A 26,237-nucleotide genomic window follows, 5' to 3' on the forward strand; every position below is an offset into this window, starting at 1 on the left:
AATGCGACTTAGGTTAAACTTCTGAATCAACACATTATCTTTAACATAAATGGTTGCATTTATAAATAAAATAACTGTATAGTAATTTTACATGCTAATAAAATCTATTTTATCTAAATAAATTTTATCACCAGTGAATATAAGTTATTGTTTTAAATTATTTGATTAATGAGGTATTATTATTGGATAAGCAGTTGGAATATAAGTATTATTTTAATTAAGAAGGTTTTATGTAAATTCCAATTAAAATTGGTAATTATTAACTTGAACAGTGAGAGAATTTTGAAGCTATTAATATCCATCTATTTTCTTTTATATCATGACTTAAGTAGGATTTTCAAAAACTTCTAAGCAAGTATAATTATCATTGCTACTGATAATTGGTATCTTGTAAAATACCACATCATTCAATCCTAAATCATAACCAATCAAATTGAATACATAATAAGATTGATCTAAAGGATTTGTTTCGATATTTGCAAAGAAAATTTTTAGGTTTTAATTTTACTAAATAAAAAGCTGGGTTGTTGCTCCATAAAAGCTGTATTTGTATGATTAAAAATCTAAATTAAGTAGTTATACATTATTTTAAGTTGAAATGACAATTTAATTACTGCTTACTACTTATATATCAGCTATTAAGTTATTGAGATAACTTTGTGTAGAGATAAAAAGAGGATTTGTTATTAAAAAATCAAAAAGTATGAACATTTAGCTTGAAAAAACTAGTAGATAGTTTTATTTCTCATATAATTGAATTTAGTACTTGCTTCTGGAAAAAGGGAGCTAGAAAAAGCTTTAAAATATTAAAGTTGTGTTATTTATCTGACAATAAATACAGATTTTCTAGATAATTCTTTCATTCTAAAGACCTACAATTACATATTTTTAGTCATTTGTTAATATAATATGCAGTATCTTGTTATCAAATTATTAGAAATAAATTTGATTTAATGTGTATTAATTCTTAGTTTTATTAATTGTTAAGGAAAACAATTTTATAGATAGATCAATGGAATAAGTTAAAAAGTATTAAATTTCTGTTGTAGAATTAGAGGTTTTATAATTCTGTAGATTTTATATGTAATATTTTTTATTATGGCATTATTATTAGAGTAAAATTTCAGCTATTCCAACTGCATTTATATTGTTATTGATAATACTCATCATTCCATTTGTATGCAGTATTAAATTTATATTTTCATTAATTTATAAAGTAGAACTAATTTTATAATTAAGCTGGGATGTACACTACTTTTCAGAGTATTTTAAATTTTAACCATCAAAACTTCCTGTTAAAACACATATTTATATTGGAAAAGTTATTAGTATTAGTTTAAAATTCTGAAGTATGTCTTAGACTTGAGAAAGCTGCACTATCTCTAATAAATGCGAAGCTATAGGTATGATCTAATAAGCTTAATTGAGCTTATTCATATTTTAGAATATAATTTCTTAAGATGTTTGATAGATATTATAGCTACCAATCTGTGAAATAGAAATTATTTAATTTAATCTTATCATTAGATTGTTCATTTTTTAATTGAGAATATCTATTTAGTAAACTTAATTCAAATATGAAACAGCATAAATCATTTAATTATTTTAATCATATAATTTAGGTATGACATTCTGATTTCTATCTAAGAAAGAATCTGTACTTTAATAAAGTGAATTTATGTCAAACATTTTAAATGGCCCATTATTATATTATAAATAAATTAATTATTAAAATGATTTAACATAGAAAATTTAAAGCTAATTTATCGTCTTTAGTAAAGATCCTGTAGATTTTTAATAAAAGTAATAGAAACTATCACCACTATTTACAATTAATAAGTCTAAATTATCTATCACTATGATATCTGATACACTACTAGACTAAGAATTTATAATATAATTCTATCTGTCATCCCCAGTAAAAAAGTTAAGAATCCCATAATATATTTTATTTTAACTTATTGCAAATATTTCAGAAGACAACTCCAAATAAATTATCATAGTCGTGACGCTAGCATGAAATCTCTTTGAATGAACTAATGTCTAAGATTAGAACGAATAAAACCACACCCACCTATTTAAGTAATTATTTGTTTATATATTTATAAATATTATTTTAAGTTTATTATTTTTTAGCTTAAATCAGCTTGTAAAATAAAACATTTATTTATTGGTAAGAAAGAATTTTATGAAATCATTTTTAATTAAAAACTATAAAATCGTCACATATTTCATTTTAAAAAAATCAAATATTAAATTTTTTCATTATTTATAACAAGTGCCAGTGTTTAAAAAAGGGGGGATTTTCATGAAAATAGATAAAATTACTGACCAATTTAAAAAATGATTATAAATATATTAATTAATTATTTTCAAAAAAAATAATAATTTTACCCTTGTGAATCTGTGTAGCAAGTAAAATCTTAACTTATTTAGATAATATTTTAAAACAAAGTGGCATCAACAAAAAATTAGTTAAGTGTTTTATTTTACGATGTTGAAATAAACTAAAGCTATATCGGAAAAACAAATATATTTAGTGCTCCAAAATATATTCCATGCTTTATACTGTAACTATATCCAGAAAAGCAGCAAGATATACTTAATGTTTAAACTAGTTTAAATGTATTTAAATCATAAATATAGGTATTACCATTTATAATTAAAGCAGTTTCAAACTTTGAATTCATACTTGAATTAACGTCAAATCCATAATCAAAAGAACCAACACAATTTTCTCTTTTAACTGTAATTGATTACTCAGGTATTTAAGGATATTTAAACGAGAAGAGGCAAAAATTAAACTGTGTTAAAACATAGAATTTATTTCCATTTAAAATAGTACCTATATAAAATGAATTAAAATACTGAGTATACACTTTGTCATCATTAAATTTTAAAAGCTTTTATCCATTTCTTATATCATAAAATACTATTTAATTTTGCTTGATCTGTATAATTAAATTAAAGCTCGCAGATAAAGTTGTTTACTAAATTATAAGCTGAGTTACTTAATATTAATAATCAAATTCTTATTATTGATTTATTTTAAGCATAATGATCTCATCAGGTTGGTCTGCAGTGACTTATTATTCTTAATTTAATGTAAATAATTATTTTATGAAATATTTAATTATTAATGATATTATTTTTTTAAATTTAAAAATGATTTCAAAATATAATAATTTAAAACTATTATATTATTGAAAAGAATTAAAATATAATATGGTGTATAAAAAATGAAAATTTACATGCATATACCAATTAGCTCGGTGCATTGAAGTAAATTTGAAGTAATTATAAATTAGATTTAATTAAATTGTATTTAGAGAGATCATTGTAAGAACCATATAAAATATCTCCTTGCAAGTATCCAAAAAATATTAACTAACTTTGTGAATCATAAAAGTAGCAAGTAATTATACTCTACTAAGCTATATTATAAATTTAGCTTTTAAGTGTTTGTAAATTTAGGGATTCAATCTATTGATCTTGTTAAAAGTAAATAAAATTTTAAGCTTAAATTAATATTTGAGTATTTTAATTTATTTTGTTAGCCTGAAATACAAAATTACCATTTATATCAAAAATAAAAGCTGGGTTAAATGTTGTTAAAATAATTACAAGCTTTTGCTATGATAATAAATACATATTAGTAATTCCTCTAACTGTAATGAATTATTTATCAATTAACTCTAATGTGGTTGAATTATACTTTGCAACTGTAGTTTGCTACCCAAATCCATTCAGCAGTAGCAAGACATCTTAATCTTATGCCTTTATTACTGTAAAATCATTCAGATTTTAACTTACTTTAACTGTTAGCTACTACTACGCTAAATCAATATCATAAAGGGTAATGCTCGAAAAACTAAAACACATAACTACATTTCTTTCAGGAAAGTACTCTTAACTAATGCAACTAGACCTAAATTTTAGATTTAAAAATAATTCAAAAAAAAAACTATTAAGTTAATTAATTTACTATAAATTTAATGAGGCATTGTATTATGCTACCGACATTGTTTTTAAGTTTACAACAGTATGCTAAACCACTACATATTTAATATTTTAAAATAAAGATATAAATTTATATTCATAATGTAAAGTTAAAATAAATACTATTGTTTCCACTGCTTGTTACATATAAATTATAGCTACTTTGATCGTATTTCAAATCTGCTTTTATTTTACTAAGGTTTGAGACAAATTGAATAAATTTAATCAACTCAAAGGAATAGTAATTAACAACATTGATGAAATCATTATCTAAAAATACTACTACGCCTATATTATAATCAATAATTGATTAATAAGGAAGAACTAGTCTCTGCTGAAATATTCTCATTTATTTTGTAAACTAGTTTGATGTTAGGTCCTGCAAACTAGTTCCCCCAACATAAGTAGTTACCAGTTGGTCTTCTTCATAATTAAAAATTAACTAGCTTTATTCTACATTTAAGTTCCATGGCAATAAAAGACATCTCATTTCAATTTAGATTTCCCAACTAGAAGTAGAAATAGCTTGAATTCCTTCATAGTTTCCTTGAAAACTATAAAAAAGCATCTAATTTTTATTAACTTCAGCAAGAGCTAGATATTAAATGGGATAGTAACGTTTAGTATTTATATATGTAAGTAAATTTTAAGAAGTATTTAATTATAATAAATATCCTAAATGTGTGGATGCCACATACTGGTTATTATTAATTTTGATTATTGAATAAAGAGTCAGCTGATTGATATTCTCAAAATCTGTAAATTAGATGTTTTAAAATTTCTTTTATTATTAAAGTTAATTTAAATTTCCCCATATAATTTAATTAGAATTTGTAACCATAAAGTACATATCATCTTCTGGAATTATAAAAACTTAATACGCAATATTAATGCTAGGCATTTAAATGTTCAATACTTACATGGAACCTTAAGATAAATATTTTATATCGAATACCTATTATTATTAAGTTATCAGGTATATACCTAAATCTTTAGTATCTTTCTATATAACACTCATTACATTAGTAATTGAAGTATCTAATTTAAAACCTTTAATTTAATTCAATTTTATATTCGCCTCAATATAACTACCATCTGCGAAGAAAAATATAAAATCTGACTAAAGATTCTCAATTATTTAAATTAATTCCTACTATGAAAAACTCAATGAAAGAACTTGTTTTTGTTAGCTTAAGCTAAAAATGTTGACCTTTTTTAAATCAAAATAAAATAATTTTTATTTTTAGAATAATATTTACTGAGGCAAATATAATAATATTTTATTTATATATATATAATTATATAAAAACTAGACACATTTTTGTACAAAGTCTAATTATTTGTTTGATATATTTCAATATTTTTTATCAAAAAATATAGAGAAAAATAGGGTTTGTCGAGTATATTTTACATGCTCTAACATTATTATATTTTCCAAAAATGTATTTATTATATTTAATTTTCTATTACAAAAAACTAATAAATTTACTTTTGTTTATGAAGAATCATAATAGAGAAAATAGTTAAAGGTAGAATCAAACTTTGTTATATTTTGGATAACTCTACCATTTGTGCAATTAAAGATCTATTTAATAGAGCTATTATATTTGTTTTAAATGATTATATCTCCTGTACTACTTACGCTATAAATATTTCCATTTTCATCTAAGTTTATGTCTACTAAAAAGCTCCTATGACCAGAAAAGCTGTTGATATATTAACCACTTATAATATTCCATGTTATAATTAGTTAATCATCAGATATCGAGTATGCTTAATTTAAGTCTTAATCCAGAATAAATTTCTTAACATAACTTGAATGGCAAACATTTCCATATAAATTTTAACTTTAACAAGGTTTGCAATAAGCTCTAATTAAGTAAATTATAAAGAACAAATAAATTTGTTTCATATTTTCTTTCGTATTGTGACTTCTCTTTATTTTTGATTGTATGCTATCTTTAATATTAAATTTATTAGTTAATTATTCTTTGTAAAAATCAAAAGAGTGTTGTTTGTTTTTATTTTCTGTATTCTCAAAAGTTTCTAAAATTTGTATTTTTTAATTTCCATAAATGAAATATTAGGCAGTAACTATCACTTTTATTTTTTATGATGACTACCAAAGAACTAAAAAAGAGAGAGCGTTTAATATTCATTTATTTAATTTCTTCTATAATTAAATTAAAATTCAAGTAAGTACTACTAAGTAAATCGAAATCATCAATAGATAAATTTATCTTTAATTTTTAAATGCGTTATTAAAGTATTTTTTATAAACATACCTGGCATAAAATAAATTTTAATAATTAATTTATCCAATTCTAAAATTTGTAAACAAATAGTTAAGGTGGTTTATTTTTTAATTATTTTTGGTGTCACTTAAATATCTTAGAGAAATGAAGTATATATGTATATATTTAGTAAATCTTTAATTGTTTAATATGAAGTAAGATTATTAAAGCTAGTAAGCAGTATGCACCTGATAATAAATGAAAATAAATAAGAATATTCTACTAATAGAAATAGCAAGTAATTAGATTATTTTAAGTAATTTAAAATATTTTGGTTTTAAAATTTTCTTTCCTAATTATTTAGATTAATATATTAAGATATAATTAAATAGATATTGTCTTATATTAATATATTTGTATTTATTATTAAGATTGCTAGTTCGTTGCCTTTAAAATCTAGAATAGGAATAGAACTAAATTAATTCAATCAAACAATAAGCTTACAGGTAAAAATAAATTACTCAGTGTTCTGTCATAAAAATGTCTTTAATAAATAACGTCAAAGTAATTTTTTAATACGTTTAGACTATAATAAAAAAGTTAAGGAATTTAACTAGTAATAATATATCTTAATCAAATAATTTTATTTTTAAAATGTATTAATATTTTTAAATGCTAAGATATCTACTTAATTCTTTTATTCTCAAATACTGTAAAGGTTATAAGATGTAAAAAATAAGAATAGAAATATATTTTTTACTAAGTTACTAAAAATTTGAGCAATTAAGTCAATTTTTGACAAGCAAAAATGAAATTAGCTTAATTTAATTATTTGGCTTATTAAAAAATCCAACTATGCAGTTTTTTAAGCTATTGTAAAAAGGTACTTTGATGTACATTGAAGGATACATACAAATCAAAATATTTATATTGCATAATATATCTGACTTTAATTGAGATGAATAAACAAATTTAATCAAATTATGTGTGTGGTAATAATAATTTTGGCAAATTATACATAAGTTATAATCAAAAATAGATTGATAAATCAGGATTATCTTTTCTTATAAAATTCTTATTTAATTTCTTGTAGGAGTTTAAAGTAGGATTGATATTAAATACTAGATTCTCCAATTTAAGTCATTATCAAATAGACTTAAGCGTAAAAAAAATAATTAGCTTAAATCCATATTTATATTCCATATTAATTAAAGGCATCTTACTTCTACTGAGCTTTTTGAATTAGAAATAGAAAGAAAGTGCTTGAATTTCTTCATTTTTTTTCTTTAAAACACAAAATCTAATTTTTATTTATTTCAACGAATTAGCTTAAAATTTGATAGTTAATCGATTATTTATGTAATTTAATTTATTTGTACAAAAATCCAATACTAATATATATCCAAGCTAAGAGGAGTCTTTAAATACTATTTTGACTATTTAAAATTGAAATAACTGATTGATGTTTTAAAAATTATCTAATTAAATAATTTATGATCGTATTTATAACTGCAGTTAATTTAAATCTCTTTTTCCTATGAATTTAATTATCTCTTGCCACTAAAAAGTAGATTTTATCTTAGGACAAGATAAACATTTACTGTTTAATATTTAGATTAGGTAATAATATTCATTAAACCATATAAGATGAATTTCAAATAGATTACCATCTATCATTATGTTATAATGTATGCAGCTGCGCTTTTCTATTTATTTTTATTATACTTCCTTCTTTTAATATCTTAGAATCTAATTAAATTTGAATTGAGATTAGCCTAAACATAATTTAATCTTCGAAAATAAAACAAAATTTCTTTAAAAGTTATCAAAGATTTATTCAAGCTGCTACTGTGATAAAGTAACTCGTGAAGATAATTGATTTAGACTCTTTTAAGCTTAAAATGTTAATCTTTTTAATAAAATAATTTTTATATTTTTTGTATATTAATTAATCTAGTCTAATTTTTGAGGAGTTTAGATTTAAATATATGGGCCTGAAAAAAATGTAAGAAAAGTACCCTAGCATACTATACATATATTTACTTATTTGATTATTTAATAAAATATTTTTGTTAGGTGGGTATCAAATAAATATGATTGATGGGTGTTAGTGTAGAATAAATAAATAGTAATTTTTAAATAATTTTTATGTTATGTAATTCATGTATTTTTAAAATGATAACCAGTTAGACTTAATTTTATTAGATATGAAAAAGATAATTAAAAAAAATTATTATTATTATTTGAAATAATAAAAAAATTTAAAAATAAAATATTAATGTTTGCTTTTTTATGTGATTAATTATGCATTTTTTTGTTTATTAAATGAAGAAAAATAAATTAAATTTACACATATATATATTACTGCCTATGTTATATTTTTAATAGCAAAAGTTAAACAGCAGAATTAATAGTAAAAGAAAAACGTAAGAAATCGTTAGATATATTTTTTTTCTTTTTCTAATTTTAAGTCTTTACTTTGGCTTTTTTCAAAAAATTATAGTTATTTTGTATTTAAGGAGTACTTAGAATAAATATTATAGTAAAAATAGCAGTGTAAGTTACTTAAGTACAATTAAATTGTATTTTCAAGTATTTAAGTGTTAGTAATAATATTTATTGAAGAGATTGACAAAGTCTTTTAAGCTGCTAATGAATGATTAAGATAATTTTTTTTAATTTTAGGAAGTTAATTAAGAAGGATGGGTAAAAATAAAGGTCTTCAGAATTAAATTAAAAATTAGTTTTTAAACGCAAAAGTATGCTGACCTAATTTATCTAAAAAGTTCATTTTAAAAGCATTATTTATATAATCAAAAGAAGTAAACAAAAGTTATATTAAAGGTTATGTGGGTAATTTAATTAAAAAATTGATCTTAAAAAATAATAAATAGACTGACTGATCTTCCCAAACAACCAATATTTAAATCTTCAATTGAATTTCGTTATCTATTAAATTTTTACAAAATATAACTCAGTTTTAAAATTGAAGAGATAATCTTCAAATTTTTATTTCATTTTTAATTCATTTATGTATTTATCATCTGCTATAATTTAGCAGTAATTTAAGTGACCATGAAACTTAATAGATTTTATAAAAAAAAAATAATTAATACAATAATAACGCTTAAAATGAAAAAATAAATGAGCAATAATTGTGAGTTACAAACATAATTTTAAACTAAATATATTCTCCATTGCTAGTACAACTCTATAGAAGAAAAAAACTTTTCACAATCCCATGATAATAAGTAAGTAAATTTATTTGGAATATATTTATTTATCATTAGTATAACAAACATCTTATGATATAAAAGAGCTTTATGTGACTATGCTGAAGGCTTTTAATCTCTCTCTCGAAATGTTGATTCAATATTTAGCAAAATGGAAGTAGATCACAAAAAAAAAACCTGCTAATAAAGTAGAAAACTTTTTCTAAAAGCTGACTAATGCTCCACCCTTCAAGGTAAAATCATAAATAAAAAAATTGGTGTTGTAATAATTAATAGCAGATTTGTTATAAATAGATGATTAAAAAGCAGATATTAATGACTATGAAACTTAAGAAACTATAAACTCGATAAATAGCTTTATCATAAAAAGCTTGATTCCTATCCCTGAAAAATTGAATGGAAATAAAAAATAATAAAATATTTTTAAAAATTCTGTGTAATCTTCTTAGAAAAGTAATTAATTCATTTTAGTTTGCTTTTAAAATCTGAAATTTTTTACATAAAGCCAACTAATCATCAGTTTAAACAGCTAGTTCAACGTAAATCTACGAATCTAATGGAAACGGTTTAAATGAAAAAGAAAAAAATTTCTTTCTAGACTTACCTTTAAATTAATCAAGTAAATTACATTTAAAACAATTATATACTTTACTTATAAAAATCTTACTTATTTAAAACAAAGGATGCATTTTTGATGAAAATGATGATGAAAATAAAAATTCTTTAAAGAATTAAGCATGTATAGCTATGTAGAGAAGCGGAATTGATAACCAGCAAAACTCTCTATCAAAGAGAGTAACCTTTCAAGATCTATTATTGAAAGGTATTTATTTTGTTTAATTAATGAAGTAACTCAATGGAACAATTTTCTTGATTATTATAAAAAACGAGAGTTAAAGACAACTCTTATTTGTTAATTCTACGTTAATAAATTCCTCAATTTCAATAACTTTACAAACTTTTAATTCACTCACTAACTCACATATAATTAACTTTTTTGTATAAATTTTCCACAAAATTAATTTGATAATTCTAATTTTAATAAATTAGATAAATTTTAGAAATTTGAAGAAAATTAATCACTCTTGCTCGAACAAGGTAAATTAGAAGAAAAAATTACAAACTCAGGTAATTAATTAATTAATTAAATTATAAATTTTGATCTATTCCAATTCTAAATTAATCAAACTATGATAATAAAAAGATTGTAGATACTAACTATATTTAGATGATTCTAAAAAAGCGAAAAAACCAATACTGAAAAAACAATAATCCCTTTAATTTAATTAATGTAATTATATAGCATAAAAATCATAAATTAAATATATTTACTAATTTATTAAGAAGGAAAATAAGCCAGAAAACATTCTTTTTAAACCAGCGATCTTGATATGGACTATTTTAATATAAAAAACGAAGAACTTATTTAAGACCTACTTGATAAAGAAATTTCTTATTAAGTATAAAATAAAAAGTATTTTTTCAGTGAGATGGTAACTAAAATATCTAAATCCGGAGAGAAGAAATAAAAGATCATCTTTATTACACAAAATTGTTTTTATGTGCTAGAAAATCTTTACAGCCATAGCCATATTTAAAAATTTGATATTTCTGACATAAAAAAGATAATAATTCATTCTGAGAGTAGCAATATTTGCTCAATCATTGTGAAAAATATCTTTTAACTAAATATACAAATTAAACATTTTAATGAGTTTATTTTATTTATTTAAAGCATTTTTAAATGCATCTTAAAAACATATTTGCCTATTTAGTAGGAGTGGAAATAACAACTCATAGAATAATTTAAAACCAATAAAAATAAAAACACTGAATTTACCTTAAATTCACATTTAAATAAATTAAAAAAAGATTGCTACATTTAAATTTAGTAACTAAATATAAATGTCATGAATTGAATTTGAATTTATCCCTCTTAATTAATCATAATTAAACTAAAATACTAATAAAAATGATATTTATTTATAAATCTCTAATATATTGTAGCCAATCACACCTAGTAGAGATCTATCTGATATCACAAATATTTTCCAAATTTTATCAATCAAATTAAATAATTATATACTTAAAAATTGGAATCGAACGATGGATTGAATCTAACAAAATTTATATATATATTTATCAAATTATTTAAATATTATTTCATTTCTATCTATTTAATTGTATATCTACTACTAAAATTTTGATTTATCATTTAAATCTAATTTCAAAATTCTTCTAAAATAAATATTTTTATTATAGCAATTTGTAGTAAAAAAATGAATTTTGTTTCAATTTAATGCCAAGAATATAAGGTTTACTTCAATTTTTTTTTTGAATAAATTAATAAATTTATTTGTAAAAATGAATCACCTTTAAAAAGCTAACATAGCTTATCTTAAAAAGACTAATAACGTACTTAAGGTTCACTGTCCAATTTTGAGAATAATTAAGAATTTGTTTTTAAAAAAATTTTTTATGCACAAAGATAAAATATAAATTTACAGTATTAATAAAAATCTGATAAATTTTGGCTAAGAATCAATTAGATTATTGAAGGTTAAAAACAAAATTCAAATAAAAATTAGATACATTTCAACCCAATAATTAGAACTAAAAAAATCAAAAGTGTTTTAAAAACTATTAATTGACTTAAATTACAACTCTTTTGCTGCTTTTAACTTCACCAATTTTATTATGAATTAATAATAATAATAATAATAATAATGTAAAATTACAAAGATCATTTCTGCGTTAGCAAATTTGTAATTAAGTTTTGTATTAGATTTTAATAAGTTAATAGCTAGCTAGCTGGGTGGGTAATTTTTTTGTTGTTGCTTAATTGATCAGTTATTAAGATGATAAAAGCAATTTAGACTTCTTATTAGACTTTAATTAATTTGTATAATTAATATGCATAATATTAAGAAGAAGAAAAAAATAAATGAATGAAAGCTGCAATTTTAAAGTAGATTAACAAAATAAAAAGATTTATCTTTCCTAAATTGCTGTTTAAAGAGAATAAGCTTAAGCATCCCCACAAAACTCTAAGTAATAGAATGTTTATGATACTTTATATAAGATGATTTAACTAATCTGTTATAATAAAGAATGATTAACCAAAATACAGAAAGTCTCTTTTGTCTTTCACAAAATCATGAATTAATCTAATAATAAATATACACTAGTACACTTGCTAAATGCTAGTTAGAAAATAGAGAAATTGATTTAAAATCAAAGAACTCATTTAATTTAGCAAGTAAAACAATAAATTAAAATTTGCTTTTAAAATAACTTATTTATTTATTAATTTATATTTTGTAGATTCAAATGCTGACATATAAGATGAAGATACTAAAGAAACAATTAACTCAATAAATAACTTAACTATAAAAAACTTTTCATACAATTCTGGAATCTGTGAAACAGAAAATAAGAGTAACAGTAATTGACTACTTTAGTATTTTAGATTGTAAAACTTTTTTTATTAAATTAGCCAATGAAACACCTAATTACTAAACTAGCCATTCCCAAGTTTTTAAATCTGAAGTATTTGATTCTGATTAAAAGCAAAGTAGTTTTTTATTTTAAATCATTAAAAATCAATCATTTATGCTAAATTATTTATATATTTTTCATAAAAAATATTATAAAAAAAGAAATTTTTATTGATGATAAGGAGGAAGAAAGTGAAGATTAAGATGAAAACTAAAACAAAAAAAGTTTAAATAATTCAATTTATTAAAAAACTGAGAAAAATATGTTGAGTATTATAAAGAGTTCTCTACATAAAAGGGTTACCTTCTAAGAACTTAATTAAAAAAGTAAATTTTAATCTTAATTAGCAAAGTTTTTTTCGTATTTATTTTTTTGATTGAAGTTAAATGAAAAAATAGTACTGTTCTATATTCATTTTATACACCAAAAAATCACACTTGTATTATTTTTAAATTATTAGATGAATTTGAAAGCAACGAAGAAGCTTTTAAGGAATTATTATATTTGCTACAATAAAACTATGGTGATAAAATCAAATAATTACGTAATCAATTTCTAACTTACTCTTACTGAATTAATTAATTTATTTTTAAAATCTCATCTTGTTGTTTTTTTTAAAAGATTAATTCAATCAATTCTCTGAAGAAAATTTAAGAAGAACTAGTAAATCAATATTAAAAAGATCTCATACATTTGATTAGCCCTAAAGTAAAAAATTTGAAAAAGCAATTAAGTAAAACATCTAAAATTATTTATTTATTTATACTAATAAGTCTAATAAAGGAATGTTAAAGACGCATTTTATTAATCAGACATGGACTTTGGTAACATAATCCAAGAAAAACTCATTTAATAGATACTTGAAAAAGAGGTCTGTAATTCAAATGATCTTAATTAATATTTTTTTAGTGAGTTAGCAACTGAAATATCTAGTTCTGGAGAGAAGAAAAATAGGATAATTTTCCTTACACATAACTCTTTTTTTGTACTCTAAGACCTTTGTAGCTATAAAAAAATGTAGAGATTTAACATCTCAGATATCAATAAAATAACAATTCATTCAGATTATAAAAATGTGTGCTCCATCATATTAAGAAATAGCTTTTAATTAAACTTATAAATAAATCATTTTAATGAATTTATAAAATTTATTCAAAGTATTTTTAATTGTGTCTTAAAAACTATTCTTCCAATTATTTATAAGTAGAAGTAAAAAACGAATGAAGAAACTAAAATTAATGATAGAAATAGCTCAAAATAAAAGATATAGTCTTTTTTAAGCAGCTAAAAAGAATAATTTTATATTAAAATTGAGATTATATCAAACAATAATACGCAAAGTGATTCTTTCATTTTAGGGCTACTGTAATTCTTTTAAAATGAAATTTAAATAACTGGATTGGAGAAATGTTAAGAATTAAAGAGATTTACATAAGTAGTATTATTAAATGAAAATCTAGAACAATAATACTTTATTTTTTAATCAATAAGAAACCCAAACCTAATTTTCCATATAAAATTATTAGTAGACTCAGATTTTCCTCTTTTTGTAAAGAAAATATAAGATATAAGTAATTATTTAATTAAATGATTTTTAATACATATCATGTTTATTCATAGTTCTATCCAATAAATTTCTAAATTAAAATAATTTTTTTTTATAAAATATATTTTTGTTTTGTGGGTGCCAAATAAATATCATTGATGAGTAGTGTAAAATAAGTATTTATTATATAATAATTATTATGATATGTATTCATATACTATATATTTATATTTTTAAAATGATAGTCAGTCAGACTTAATTTATTAGATATGAAAGAAAAATTAAAAATAATATGATTATTACTTCAAATATTAAACAAAAAATTTTGAAAATTAATTATTATTTATTTTTAAATTCTAAATTATCCATTTTTTTGTTTATTTGTTTGTTTGTTTACTTTTTATTAAATGAAGAATAGTAAATTAAATTTACCACATAATAATGCTTATTGATGGATTATATTTTTAATAGCTAAGGTTATATAGCAAATTGAATAATATTAGAAAAAAGTAAGAATTTATTAAATATAATTTTTTTCCTTCAGCAAATTTTTATTATTGTTTACATTTTTTTCAAAAAATGGTAGTTACTTGGCAATTACTTATTGCTGAGAATAAACATAAAAAGTGAAAATATAAGTGTAAGCTACTTTAGTACAATTTAAAGTATTTTTCAAGTATTTAAGTTAGTATTTTTCGTAGATATTGCCAAAGTCTGTCTTTTAAGCTGCTAATGATTTAGATAATTTTAAAAATTTTAGGATTTTAATTAAAGAAGGAGGTAAAAAATATATAGGTCTTTAGAATAAAATCAAAAATTGATTTTTAAACACAAAAATATGCTGAACTAATTAATTTATCTAAAAAGTTCATTTTAAAAGTGTTATTAATGTTAAATCAAATGGAGTAAATTAAAGGTTGTGTGAGTAATTTAATTAAAAAATTGATCTTAAAACATAATAAATAAATACACTGACTGATTGACTGAAATTTCCAAATAATCAATAGTTTTTACTCAAATTATTATGTTTAAGAATTAAAGAAACTATCTTTAAATTTTTGTTTCATTTCTAATTCATTTATTAATCTTCTTCTGAAATTTAACAGTAACAGCTCAACTTAAATCTAAAAATCTAATGGAATAGATTTAAATCAAGAATAAAAAAATTTTTTTCTAGATTTACCTTCCTTTAAATAAGTTAGTAAATTGTTTTTAAAACAATTATATTTTTTATTAGTAAAAACCTGACTGATTTAAAATTAAGGATGCTTTTTTGAGAAGAATATTAATGATGAAAATAAAAATTCTTTAAAGAAATCTATGTATAAAAGTGGAATCTATAATCTATCAAAGAGATTACCTTTCAAAATTTAATTAACAAATGTTTTTTTTTAAATTATTGAAGCAATCCAACGACATGATAGCTTGATTATTTGACATAAAGAATTAATTAAAGAAAACACTTATCTGATAATTTAAATTATGTTGTAATACATGAAATACTCAATTTCAATAGCCTTAAAACTTTTAATTCGCTCATTTAAAATTAAATTTTTTGTCTTAATTTTCGATTGTGAAGAAAATTAATCACTCTTGATCCAACAAGGTAAATTACAAGTAAAAGTTAATTATTCAGGTAATTAATTAACTTTTTTTTGATCTAATTTAATTCTAAATTAATTTAACTATCATAATAAAAAGAGTGTAATACTAACTATATTTAGATGATTCTAAAAAACTAATAAATCAGTACTGAAAAAACAATAATCCCTTTAATTTAATTCATTTAATTATATCACATAAAAATCATAAATTAGATATATTCACTAATTTATTAAGAAGGAAAATATGAGAGAAAAAAATACTTTTTTAATCATGCGATCTTGGTATGGACTATTTTAAAGTAAAAAATTAATATCTTATTTTAGCCTTACTTGATAAAGAAATTTGAAATTAAGGTATTAAAAAAGGTATATTTTAAAATATCTAAACCAAAAGATAAGAAATAAAAGATAACCTTTATTACACAAAAATTTTTTATGTGCTAGAAGATCTTTATAGTCATAACCAGATTTTAAAATTTTATATTTCTGACATAAAAGATAATAATTCATTCTGAGAGAAGCAATATTTGCTCAGTTATTGTGAGAAATATATTTTTACTTTACAAATTAAAATTTTAAGGGATTTATTTAATTTATTCAAAACATTTTTAAACAAGCCTTAAAATATATTTGTCTATTTAGTAAGAGTGGAAATAACAACTCATAGAATAAATAGAATAAGCTAAAGTCAGTAAAAATAAAAACACTGAATTGGTCTTAGCTTCGCCTTTAAATAAATAAAAGAGACTAAATTCAAATTCAGTAAATAGTTAGAAATGTCATGAATTGAATAGACCCACTCAATTAAGTATAATTAAACAAAAAATACAAATAAAAATGATATTTATCTTTAAATATCTAACATATTCTAGCAAAGTACAACTAGTAGAGCTCTGATATGACATATATTTTCCATATTTTATCAAAAAAATTCAAGTATTTTTTTATTTAAAAATTTAAATCAAATGATAGATTCAATAGAATTATATATATATTTATCAAATTATTTAAATTTTATTTCATGTATTTTATTATTTTATATCTACTACTAAAAATTTGATTATCATTTAAATATAACTTCAAAATAATAATAATATATATATATATATTTATTTAAGCGATTTGTAGTAAACCAATATTATTATAATATGTATATATATTTATTTAAGCACTTTGTAGTAAACCAATGAATTTGATTCACTTTAATTACAAAAATATAAGATTTACTTAATTTTTTTTTAATAAAAATAACAAAATTATTTTTAAAAATAGATCCCCTTTTCTATTACGAAAATTGTGAGCTTTATCCAAAAGAGAGAAAAAAAACAGAAAAAGAGGGAATAAAAATAAAAGATTTTGAGCAAAAAAATAAGAAATAGAATTTTTAAAATAATTACAAAATATGCAGCTAGAGGAATAAAAAATTAAGAAGATAATTAATTTTATTCTGAAATAGTAATAAAGTACATCCAATTTCTAGAAAATTTATTTGCTTGATAAGCATTTTTTTAATGGTGTTTTGTTATCAGATTTTAATAAGTGAATATTATTTTCTGCATAAGCATTTCTTTTAATGATGCTTCTTATCAGATTTTAATAAGCGAATAGCTAGCTAGCTGGTTGTTATTTTTTTGATAAATTGATCAGTTATTAATATGATAAAAAGCAAATTAGATCTCCAATTAGACTTTAATTAATTTTGTAAAATAAATAATCAAATATTAAGAAAATTAAAAAATAAATGACTGAAAACTACAATTTTAAAGATAATTACCTAAATAAAAACACTTATCTTTCCTAAATTGATGCATAAACAGAATAAGGTTAGGCATCCCCGCAAAACTCTAAGTAATATAATATTTATGATATTTATAAAAGATGATTTAACTAACCTCTTATAATAAAGAATAATTAACCAAAATACAGAAAGCCTCTTTTGTCTTACAAAATATTAAGAATCAATCAAATAAAAAATAGATACTAATATATTTGTTAAATGCGAGCTAAAAAATACAGAAATTAATTTGAAATAAAAGAACTCATTTAATTTAGCAGGTAAAACATAATAAATTAAATTTATTATTTATAAAAATTCATTAAAATTGAAGATTCGTATGCTGACATAGAAGAAGATGATGATGATACTAAAGAAACAATTAACTCTATAAATAGCTTAAAAATAAAAAATTTTTCATACAATTCAGGAATCTGCGATACCTAAAATAAGTGTAACAGTAAATTATTTCTTTAATTAGTATTTTAGATTGTAAGATTTTTTATAATTAGCCAATGAAATATCTAATTACACAATAATCCATTCTCAAATTTTAAAATCTAAAGTATTGGATTCAGATTTTAAAAAAAGTAGCTTTTTATTTTAAATCACTAAAAATCAATTATTTAAGCAAAATAATTTTATATTTTCTTTTCATAAAAAATATTATAAAAAAAGAAAACTTTATTGATGATAAGGAAGATGAAAGCGATGATTAAGATGAAAATTAAAGCAAAAAAAGTTTAGATAATTCGAATTATTAAAAAACTGAGAAAAGCATGATGAGTAGTATAAAAAGTTCTTTACATAATACTGTTGTTACCTTCTAAGACCTTAATTAAAAAAGTAAAGTTTTTTTCCTACTTATTTTTTTCATTGGAGTTTAATGAATAAATAAATATTATTATTATATATTTATTTTTTACACTAAAAAAGCATATTTACATTATTTTAAGTAAACTTTTTTTAATTATTAGATGCATGTGAAAGCAATGAAGAAGATTTTAAGAAATTATTACATTTACTTCAATAAAATTAGGTTGATAATATCAAAAAATTACGTAATCAATTTATTTCCTTACTCACACTGAATTATTTTTAAAATCTCATCTTATTATTTTTTTTAAATGATTATCTAGATTAATTTTCTTAAGAGAATTCAAATAGAACTAGTAAATCAATATTAAAAAGATCTCAAACATTTGATCAGAACTAAAGTAAAAAAATTTAAAAAGAATTTGAGTAAAACATCTAAATTTATTATACTATTAAGCCTAATAAAGGGATGCTATAGGCACATTTTATTAATCAGACATGGACTTTGGCAACATAATTCAAGAAAAACTCATTTAATAGATACTTGAAAAAGAGATCTGTAATTCAAATGATCTTAATTAATACTTTTTTAGTGAGTTAGCAACTAAAATATCTAGTTCTGGAGAGAAGAAAAAAAGGATAATTTTCCTTACACATAACTCTTTTTTTGTACTCTAAGACCTTTGTAGCTATAAACACATTTAGAGATTTAATATCCCAGATATCAATAAAATAACAATTCATTCAGATTATCGAAACGTGTGCTCCATCATATTAAGAAATAGCTTTTAATTAAACTTATAAATAAATCATTTTAATGAATTTATAAAATTTATTCAAAGTATTTTTAATTGTGTCTTAAAAACTTTTGTTCCAATAATCTATAAGTAGAAGTAAAAAACGAATGAAGAACCCAAAATTGATGATAAAAATAGCGCACAATAAAAAATATAATCTTTTTTAAGCAGCTAAAAAGAATAATTTTACATTAAAATTGAGATTATATCAAATAATAATTCGCAAAGTGATTCTATAATTTTAGGGTTACTATAATTCTTTTAAAAAGATATTTAAATTACTGGATTGGAGAAGTGTTAAGAATTAAAGAGATTTACATAAGTAGTATTATTAAATTAAAATCTAGAATAATAATACTTTATTTTTTAATCAATAAGAAATCCAGACCTAATCTTTCATATAAAATTATTAGTAGACTCAGATTTTCCTCTTTTTGTAAACAAATTATAAGATATAAAAAATAATTTAATTAAATGATAGATTCTTATCTAATATATATTATATTTATTCATATTTCTATAATAAATTTCTAAATTAAAATAATTTGTTTATTTTAATAAAAATATCTATTAATTTTAAATCTAATTTATTATTTATTTACTATTTTTTAAGATATACAATAAATTTTTAGATACATTCAAATCATAAGATTTTAACAAATTTTAAAATAAAATATGAAAGATTTTAAAGCTATTAATTATCCATTTTTTTGTTTGCTATAAATGAAGAACAATAAATTAAATTTTCAACATATGTATACTGTTTGTTGACTGGGTTATATTTTTAATAACAAAGGTTATACAGCAAAATTAATAGTAAAAAGAAAATGATAAGAATTTATTAGATATAATTTCTTTCTTTCTTTAACTAATTTTATTATTGAATTTTTGATTTATTTTTCAAAAAAATAGTAGTTATTTTGTATTTATGAATTGTTAAGAAGAAATATAAAAAGTAAAAATAGTAGTGTGAGTTAATTTAGTGCAATTTAAATTATATTTTCAAGTATTTAAGTAAATATAAATATTTTTTGTAGATATTGCCAAAGTTTTTAAGCTGCTAATGATTAAGATAATTTTAAGGAAGGTAATTAAGAACGAGGGAAAAAATTTAAATGTCTTAAGAATAAAATCAAAGATGAGTTTTTAAAAACAAAAATATGCTGACCTAATTAATCTAAAAATTTCATTTAAAAGTATAATTAATGTTAAATCAAAAGAAGTAAATAAAAGTTAAACTAAAAGTCACATGAGTAATTTAAAAAGTTGATCTTAAAACATAATATATACACTAACTGACTGACTGAATTTTCCAAATAATAAATAGTAATTTAAATCTTGAATTGAATTTTATTAGCTTTTTAAATTTTTACAAAAATAAATGTGTTTCAAAATTGAAGAACCTTTATAAATTTTATTTCATTTCTAATTTATTTATTAATATTCTGTTTAATAGATTTTATAACAAAAAAAATAATTAATAAATACAATAATAATGCTTATAATGTAAAGATAAATGAATAATAGTTGTGAGTTGCAAACATACTTTTAAACTAAAAATATTTTTCACTCTTTGAAGGACTCTATAAAAGAAAAAAAGACTTTAAAATTAGAATATTAGGAATATCTTTATTTATCATTGAGTATAAAAAACATATTATGATATAAAAGTACTTTATATTACTCTGTTGAAGACTTTTAACCTCTATCTCGAAAACCTGATTCAATATTTAGCAAAATGGAAGCAGATCACAAAAAAAAAATCTACAAATAAAGTAGAAAATAATAAATAAAAAATTGGTTTCGTAATAATTAATAGCAAATTTGTTATAAGTAGATATTCATGACTATGAAACTTAAGAAAAAATAAATTCAGTAAGGTGCTTAATCATAAAAAGCTAGACCCCTATTACTGATAAATTTAATGAAAATATAAAATAATAAAATATTTTTAAAAGTTCTGTGTAATATTTTTTGAAAATTAATTAATTAATTAATTTTAGTTTACTCATTTAAAACCTGAAATATTTTTACATAAAGCCAACTACTCATCAAAATTAACAACCAGCTCAACTTAAATCAATTTATCAAATGGAACAGATTTAAATCAAAATGAAAAAAATTTCTTTCTAGATTTACCTTTAAATTAGTCAAGTAAATTGCTTTTAAAAGAAATATATTATTCATGAATAAAAATTTGACTTATTCAAAACTAAGGATGAATTTTTGATGATAATGATGATGAAAATAAAAATTCTTTAAAGAATTCTACATATCTACCTTTGTAAAAAACTGGAACCCATAACCAAAAAAATTCTGTATCCAAGAGAATTACTTTTTAAGATTTAATATTTAAAGGTATTTTATTAAATTAATGAAGCAATTCAATGAAATAGTTTTCTTTATAAAAAATGAATTAAAGACAACACTTAATTGATAATTTGAACTTATGTTGTACTACATAAATTCGTCAATTTCAATAACTTTAAAATTTTTAATTCACTCACTTAAAATTAACTATTTTGTATTAATTTTCCACAAAAATTGATTTGATTATTTTAATTTTAATAAATTAGGCAAATTTTTTAATTGTGAAAAAAATAAATCACTCTCACTCCAATAAGGTAAATTAGAAGTAAAAGTTGCTAACTAACTCAGGTAATTAATTAATTATGTTATATTTTGATTTAATATAATTCTAAATTAATCTAATTACCATAATAAAAAGAGCATAGATACTAACTATATTTAGATGATTCTAAAAGAGCTAATAAATCAACACTGAAAAAACAATAATCCTTTTAATATTACTCATCTAATTATATCACATAAAAACCACAAATTAAATATATTTACTAATTTTTTAAGAAGGGAAATTAGAGAGAAAACACACTTTTTAAACATACTATTTATTATCTTGATATGGACTATTTTAATATAAAAAATGAAGAACTTATTTTAGACTTACATGATAAAGAAATTTGCAATTAATTATTTTTAAAAAAATATTTTTTCAGTGAGATGGTAACTAAAATATATAAACTCGGAGAGAAGAAATAAAAAATAATATTTATTACATAAAATTGTTTTTATGTACTAAAAGATCTTTATAGCCATGATCATATTTAAACATTTGATATTTTTGATATAAAAGAGATAATAATTCATTGAGTAAGTAGTAATATTTGCTCAATTATTTTCCAAAATATCTATTAACTTAAAATACAAATTAAACATTTTAAAGAGTTTATTTATTTTATTCAAAATATTTTCAAATGCATCTTAAAAGCATATTTGCCTATTTAGAAGGAGTGGTTTTTACAAGTAAAAGAATAAGATAAAGCCAGTAATATATAATTACAATAATAAAAAAACATTTAATTTAAGTTTAAATCAAGAAATTTCCATGAATTTTAATTTTTTGAAGATATTGAAATTAGCGAAAACTAATTACTATTAACTGTAAACAGCTTACACCATATTTACATCTTGTTGTTATCCTTTTTTTTTATTTAATTATTATATGACTAGGATTCCAAAGTGAGAGAAAGAATTCAGTAGGCTCTTTGAACAAAATTATAACTCATGATTTTTTAAATCAACAAAAACATATTTATTGATCTTTCTTTTTAACTCATTTTTCTTTTTATTCTACATGCCTTTTTATCTTCTTTCTTTCTTTCTTTCTTTCTTAATTTAACCTATCATTTTATTTTCAACTTTAGTTTTTATTATTAATTAATTAATCTTATTATTTCATGCTTTTTCTTCATTTTTTCCTTCTAATTTACTATTAAGTTATAAATTTTTTCTTCAATATTTAAAAAGGTTCAATGAAATTGGTGACATACATACATACATACTCGCACATGGTGACATGCACTCGGGATAGGGGCCCTATATATAATTACTTATACATTATTATTATACGTATACCAATTTATTTATATATAATTGTGGGTAATATACTAGAAGGGAAGGGTCACCTACACCCTAATGGCATTTCTACTAATCTTCCATTAAATATTTAATATATTCTAGTAAAGCACAACTAGTAGAGCTCTGATATGACAAATTTTTCCATATTTTATCAATTAAATTAAAGTATTATATATTTAGAAATTGAAATTAAATGATAGATTCAATAGAAATTTATATATATTTATCAAATTATTTAAATATTATTTCATGTATTTTATTATTTTATATCTACTACTAAAATTTTGATTTATCATTTAAATCTAATTTCAAAAAAAATTATAATATATATATTTCTTTATTTAAGCAATTTGTAGTAAACCAATGAATATTGTTTCAATTTAATATCAAAAATATAAGATTTCCTTAATTTTTTTATTAAGAAAATAACAAAATTATTTTTAAAAATATATCCCCTTTTTCTACTACGAAAATTGTGAGCTAATCCTGTAGCCCCCTATAATATAAATTAAAATTCAGAATTTTCAAAAAAGAGTGAAAGTAAAAACTGAAAAAGAGGGAATAAAAATAAAAGATTTTGAACAAAAAATAAGATAAAGAATTTTAAAAATAATTACAAAATACTCAGCTAGAGGAATAAAAAAATTAAGTAGATAATTAATTTTATTCTGAATTAGTAATAAAGTACAATTCCAATTTCTAGAAAATTTATTTTCTTGATAAACATTTTTTTATTGGTGTTTCGTATCAGATTTTAATAAGTGAATTTTATTTTCTGCATAAGCATTTCTTTTAATGATGTTTCTTATCAGATTTTAATAAGTGAATAGCTAGCTAGCTGGTTGTTATTTTTTTGATAAATTGATCAGTTATTTATATGATAAAAAGCAAATTAGATCTCCAATTAGACTTTAATTAATTTGTAAAATAAATAATCAAATATTAAGAAAAATAAAAAATAAATGACTGATAACTACAATTTTAAAGATAATTACCTAAATAAAAACACATATCTTTCCTAAATAGATGCTTAAACAGAATAATCTTAGGAATTCCCACAAAACTCTAAGTAATATAATATTTATGTTTTTTATATCAGATGATTTAATTAACATCTTATAATTAAGATTAATTAACCAAAATACAGAAAGCCTCTTTTGTCTTACAAAATATTAAGAATCAATCAAATAAAAAATAGATACTAGTATATTTGTTAAATGCGAGCTAAAAAATACAGAGATTGATTTAAAATAAAAGAACTCATTTAATTTAGCAGGTAAAACAATAAATTAAATTTAGAATTTATAAAAATTCATTAAAATTGAAGATTCGTATGCTGACATAGAAGAAGATGATGATGATACTAAAGAAACAATTAACTCTATAAATAGCTTAAAAATAAAAAATTTTACATACAATTCAGGAATCTGCGATACTGAAAATAAGCGTAACAGTAATTTTATCTTTATTTAGTATTTTAAATTGTAAGTTTTTTTATAATTAGCGAATGAAATATCTAATTACTCAACAATCCATTCTCAAATTTTAAAATCTAAAGTATTGGATTCAGATTAAAAACAAAGTAGCTTTTTATTATTTAGGCAAAATAATTTTATATTTTCTTTTCATAAAAAATATTATAAAAAAAGAAAACTTTATTGATGATAAGGAAGAAGAAAGTTATGATTAAGATGAAAATTAAAGCAAAAAAAGTTTAGATAATTCGTATTATTAAAAAACTGAGAAAAGCATGATGAGTAGTATAAAAAGTTCTTTACATAAAACTATTACCTTCTAAGACCTTAATTAAAAAAGTAAATTTTTAATCTTAACTAGCAAAGTTTTTTTTCCTACTTATTTTTTTTATTGAAGTTAAATGAATAAATAAATATTATTGTTCTATATTAATTTTCACTACAAAAGCATATTTTTTTTTAATTATTAGATGCATGTGAAAGCAATGAAGAAGATTTTAAGAAATTATTATATTTACTTCAATAAAATTAGGTTGATAAAATCAAAAAATTACGTAATCAATTTATTTCCTTACTCATACTGAATTATTTTTAAAAATCTCATCTTATTGTTTTTTTTAATAAGATTATCTAGATTAATTTTCTTAAGAGAATTTAAAAACAATTAGTAAATCAACATTGAAAAGATCTCAAACATTTGATCAGAACTAAAGTAAAATAATTTGAGTAAAATATCTAAATTTATTGATACGAAAAAGTCTAATAAAGGGATGTTAAAGACGCATTTTATTAATCAGACATGGACTTTGGTAACATAATCCAAGAAAAATTCATTTAATAGATACTAGAAAAAGAGATCTGTAATTCAAATGATCTAAATTAATACTTTTTTAGTGAGTTAGCAACTAAAATATCTAGTTCAGGAGAGAAGAAAAAAAGGATAATTTTCCTTACACATAACTCTTTTTTTGTACTTTAAGACCTTTGTAGCTATAAACATATTTAGAGATTTAATATCTCAGATATCAATAAAATAACAATTCATTCAGATTATCGAAACGTGTGCTCTATCATATTAAGAAATAGCTTTTAATTAAACTTATAAATAAATCATTTTAATGAATTTATAAAATTTATTCAAAGTATTTTTAATAGTGTCTTAAAAACTTTTGTTCCAATAATCTATAAGTAGAAGTAAAAAACGAATGAAAAACCAAAAATTGATGATAAAAATAGCGCACAATAAAAAATATAATCTTTTTTAAGCAGCTAAAAAGAATAATTTTACATTAAAATTGAGATTATATCAAATAATAATTCAC

The 26,237-nt window shown here is 20.5% G+C and overlaps 8 protein-coding genes across 8 annotated transcripts in view; 5 read left to right on the forward strand and 3 right to left on the reverse strand. All coding sequences in view use genetic code 6, as the record gives it.

Annotated features, from left to right (window-relative positions):
• Positions 1 to 896, reverse strand: part of TTHERM_000738590 (hypothetical protein) — a gene marked incomplete at both ends in the record, with an annotated part of 1,010 nt that extends 114 nt beyond the window's left edge. Inside the window, 2 exons of the mRNA XM_012796999.1 lie at positions 1 to 635; positions 767 to 896. The exon at positions 1 to 635 is cut by the window's left edge and continues 114 nt beyond it. Of these exons, the coding sequence (XP_012652453.1) occupies positions 1 to 635; positions 767 to 896 (765 nt within the window). The remainder of the gene's footprint in view (positions 636 to 766) is intronic.
• A 1,790-nt stretch (positions 897 to 2,686) lies between these two features.
• On the reverse strand, positions 2,687 to 4,567 carry TTHERM_00740570 (hypothetical protein; the record flags this gene model as incomplete). The annotated part of the gene is made up of 6 exons (XM_001013528.2): positions 2,687 to 2,845; positions 3,012 to 3,094; positions 3,252 to 3,434; positions 3,576 to 3,928; positions 3,986 to 4,055; positions 4,123 to 4,567. The coding sequence occupies 6 exons, from the start codon at positions 4,565 to 4,567 to the stop codon at positions 2,687 to 2,689; spliced, it is 1,293 nt and encodes a 430-aa protein (XP_001013528.2).
• A 786-nt stretch (positions 4,568 to 5,353) lies between these two features.
• Positions 5,354 to 6,158, reverse strand: TTHERM_000740571 (hypothetical protein; the record flags this gene model as incomplete). The annotated part of the gene is made up of 2 exons (XM_012797000.1): positions 5,354 to 6,045; positions 6,101 to 6,158. 2 exons carry the CDS (start codon positions 6,156 to 6,158, stop codon positions 5,354 to 5,356), a joined length of 750 nt encoding a protein of 249 aa, XP_012652454.1.
• Positions 6,159 to 9,377: 3,219 nt separating this feature from the next.
• Positions 9,378 to 10,727, forward strand: TTHERM_00740580 (hypothetical protein; the record flags this gene model as incomplete). The annotated part of the gene is made up of 7 exons (XM_001013529.2): positions 9,378 to 9,484; positions 9,551 to 9,699; positions 9,761 to 9,919; positions 9,972 to 10,085; positions 10,149 to 10,289; positions 10,517 to 10,594; positions 10,678 to 10,727. 7 exons carry the CDS (start codon positions 9,378 to 9,380, stop codon positions 10,725 to 10,727), a joined length of 798 nt encoding a protein of 265 aa, XP_001013529.2.
• Positions 10,728 to 12,192: 1,465 nt separating this feature from the next.
• Positions 12,193 to 13,537, forward strand: TTHERM_00740590 (hypothetical protein; the record flags this gene model as incomplete). The annotated part of the gene is made up of 7 exons (XM_001013530.2): positions 12,193 to 12,285; positions 12,456 to 12,517; positions 12,577 to 12,725; positions 12,791 to 12,910; positions 12,963 to 13,040; positions 13,126 to 13,290; positions 13,425 to 13,537. The coding sequence occupies 7 exons, from the start codon at positions 12,193 to 12,195 to the stop codon at positions 13,535 to 13,537; spliced, it is 780 nt and encodes a 259-aa protein (XP_001013530.2).
• A 5,665-nt stretch (positions 13,538 to 19,202) lies between these two features.
• Positions 19,203 to 19,979, forward strand: TTHERM_000740592 (hypothetical protein; the record flags this gene model as incomplete). The annotated part of the gene is made up of 1 exon (XM_012797001.1): positions 19,203 to 19,979. The coding sequence occupies one exon, from the start codon at positions 19,203 to 19,205 to the stop codon at positions 19,977 to 19,979; it is 777 nt and encodes a 258-aa protein (XP_012652455.1).
• Positions 19,980 to 24,402: 4,423 nt separating this feature from the next.
• On the forward strand, positions 24,403 to 25,641 carry TTHERM_00740620 (hypothetical protein; the record flags this gene model as incomplete). The annotated part of the gene is made up of 7 exons (XM_001013533.3): positions 24,403 to 24,509; positions 24,568 to 24,716; positions 24,768 to 24,893; positions 24,945 to 25,022; positions 25,090 to 25,254; positions 25,386 to 25,469; positions 25,541 to 25,641. 7 exons carry the CDS (start codon positions 24,403 to 24,405, stop codon positions 25,639 to 25,641), a joined length of 810 nt encoding a protein of 269 aa, XP_001013533.3.
• Positions 25,642 to 25,714: 73 nt separating this feature from the next.
• TTHERM_000740630 (hypothetical protein) overlaps positions 25,715 to 26,237 on the forward strand; it is a gene marked incomplete at both ends in the record, with an annotated part of 653 nt that continues 130 nt past the window's right edge. The window contains 2 exons of the mRNA XM_012797002.1: positions 25,715 to 25,775; positions 26,216 to 26,237. The exon at positions 26,216 to 26,237 is cut by the window's right edge and continues 130 nt beyond it. Coding sequence (XP_012652456.1) covers positions 25,715 to 25,775; positions 26,216 to 26,237 — 83 coding nt within the window. The remainder of the gene's footprint in view (positions 25,776 to 26,215) is intronic.

The sequence above is a fragment of the Tetrahymena thermophila genome, assembly GCF_000189635.1.
Source record: "Tetrahymena thermophila SB210 genomic scaffold scf_8254674, whole genome shotgun sequence".
In the NCBI taxonomy this organism is placed as follows: Eukaryota; Ciliophora; class Oligohymenophorea; order Hymenostomatida; family Tetrahymenidae; genus Tetrahymena; species Tetrahymena thermophila.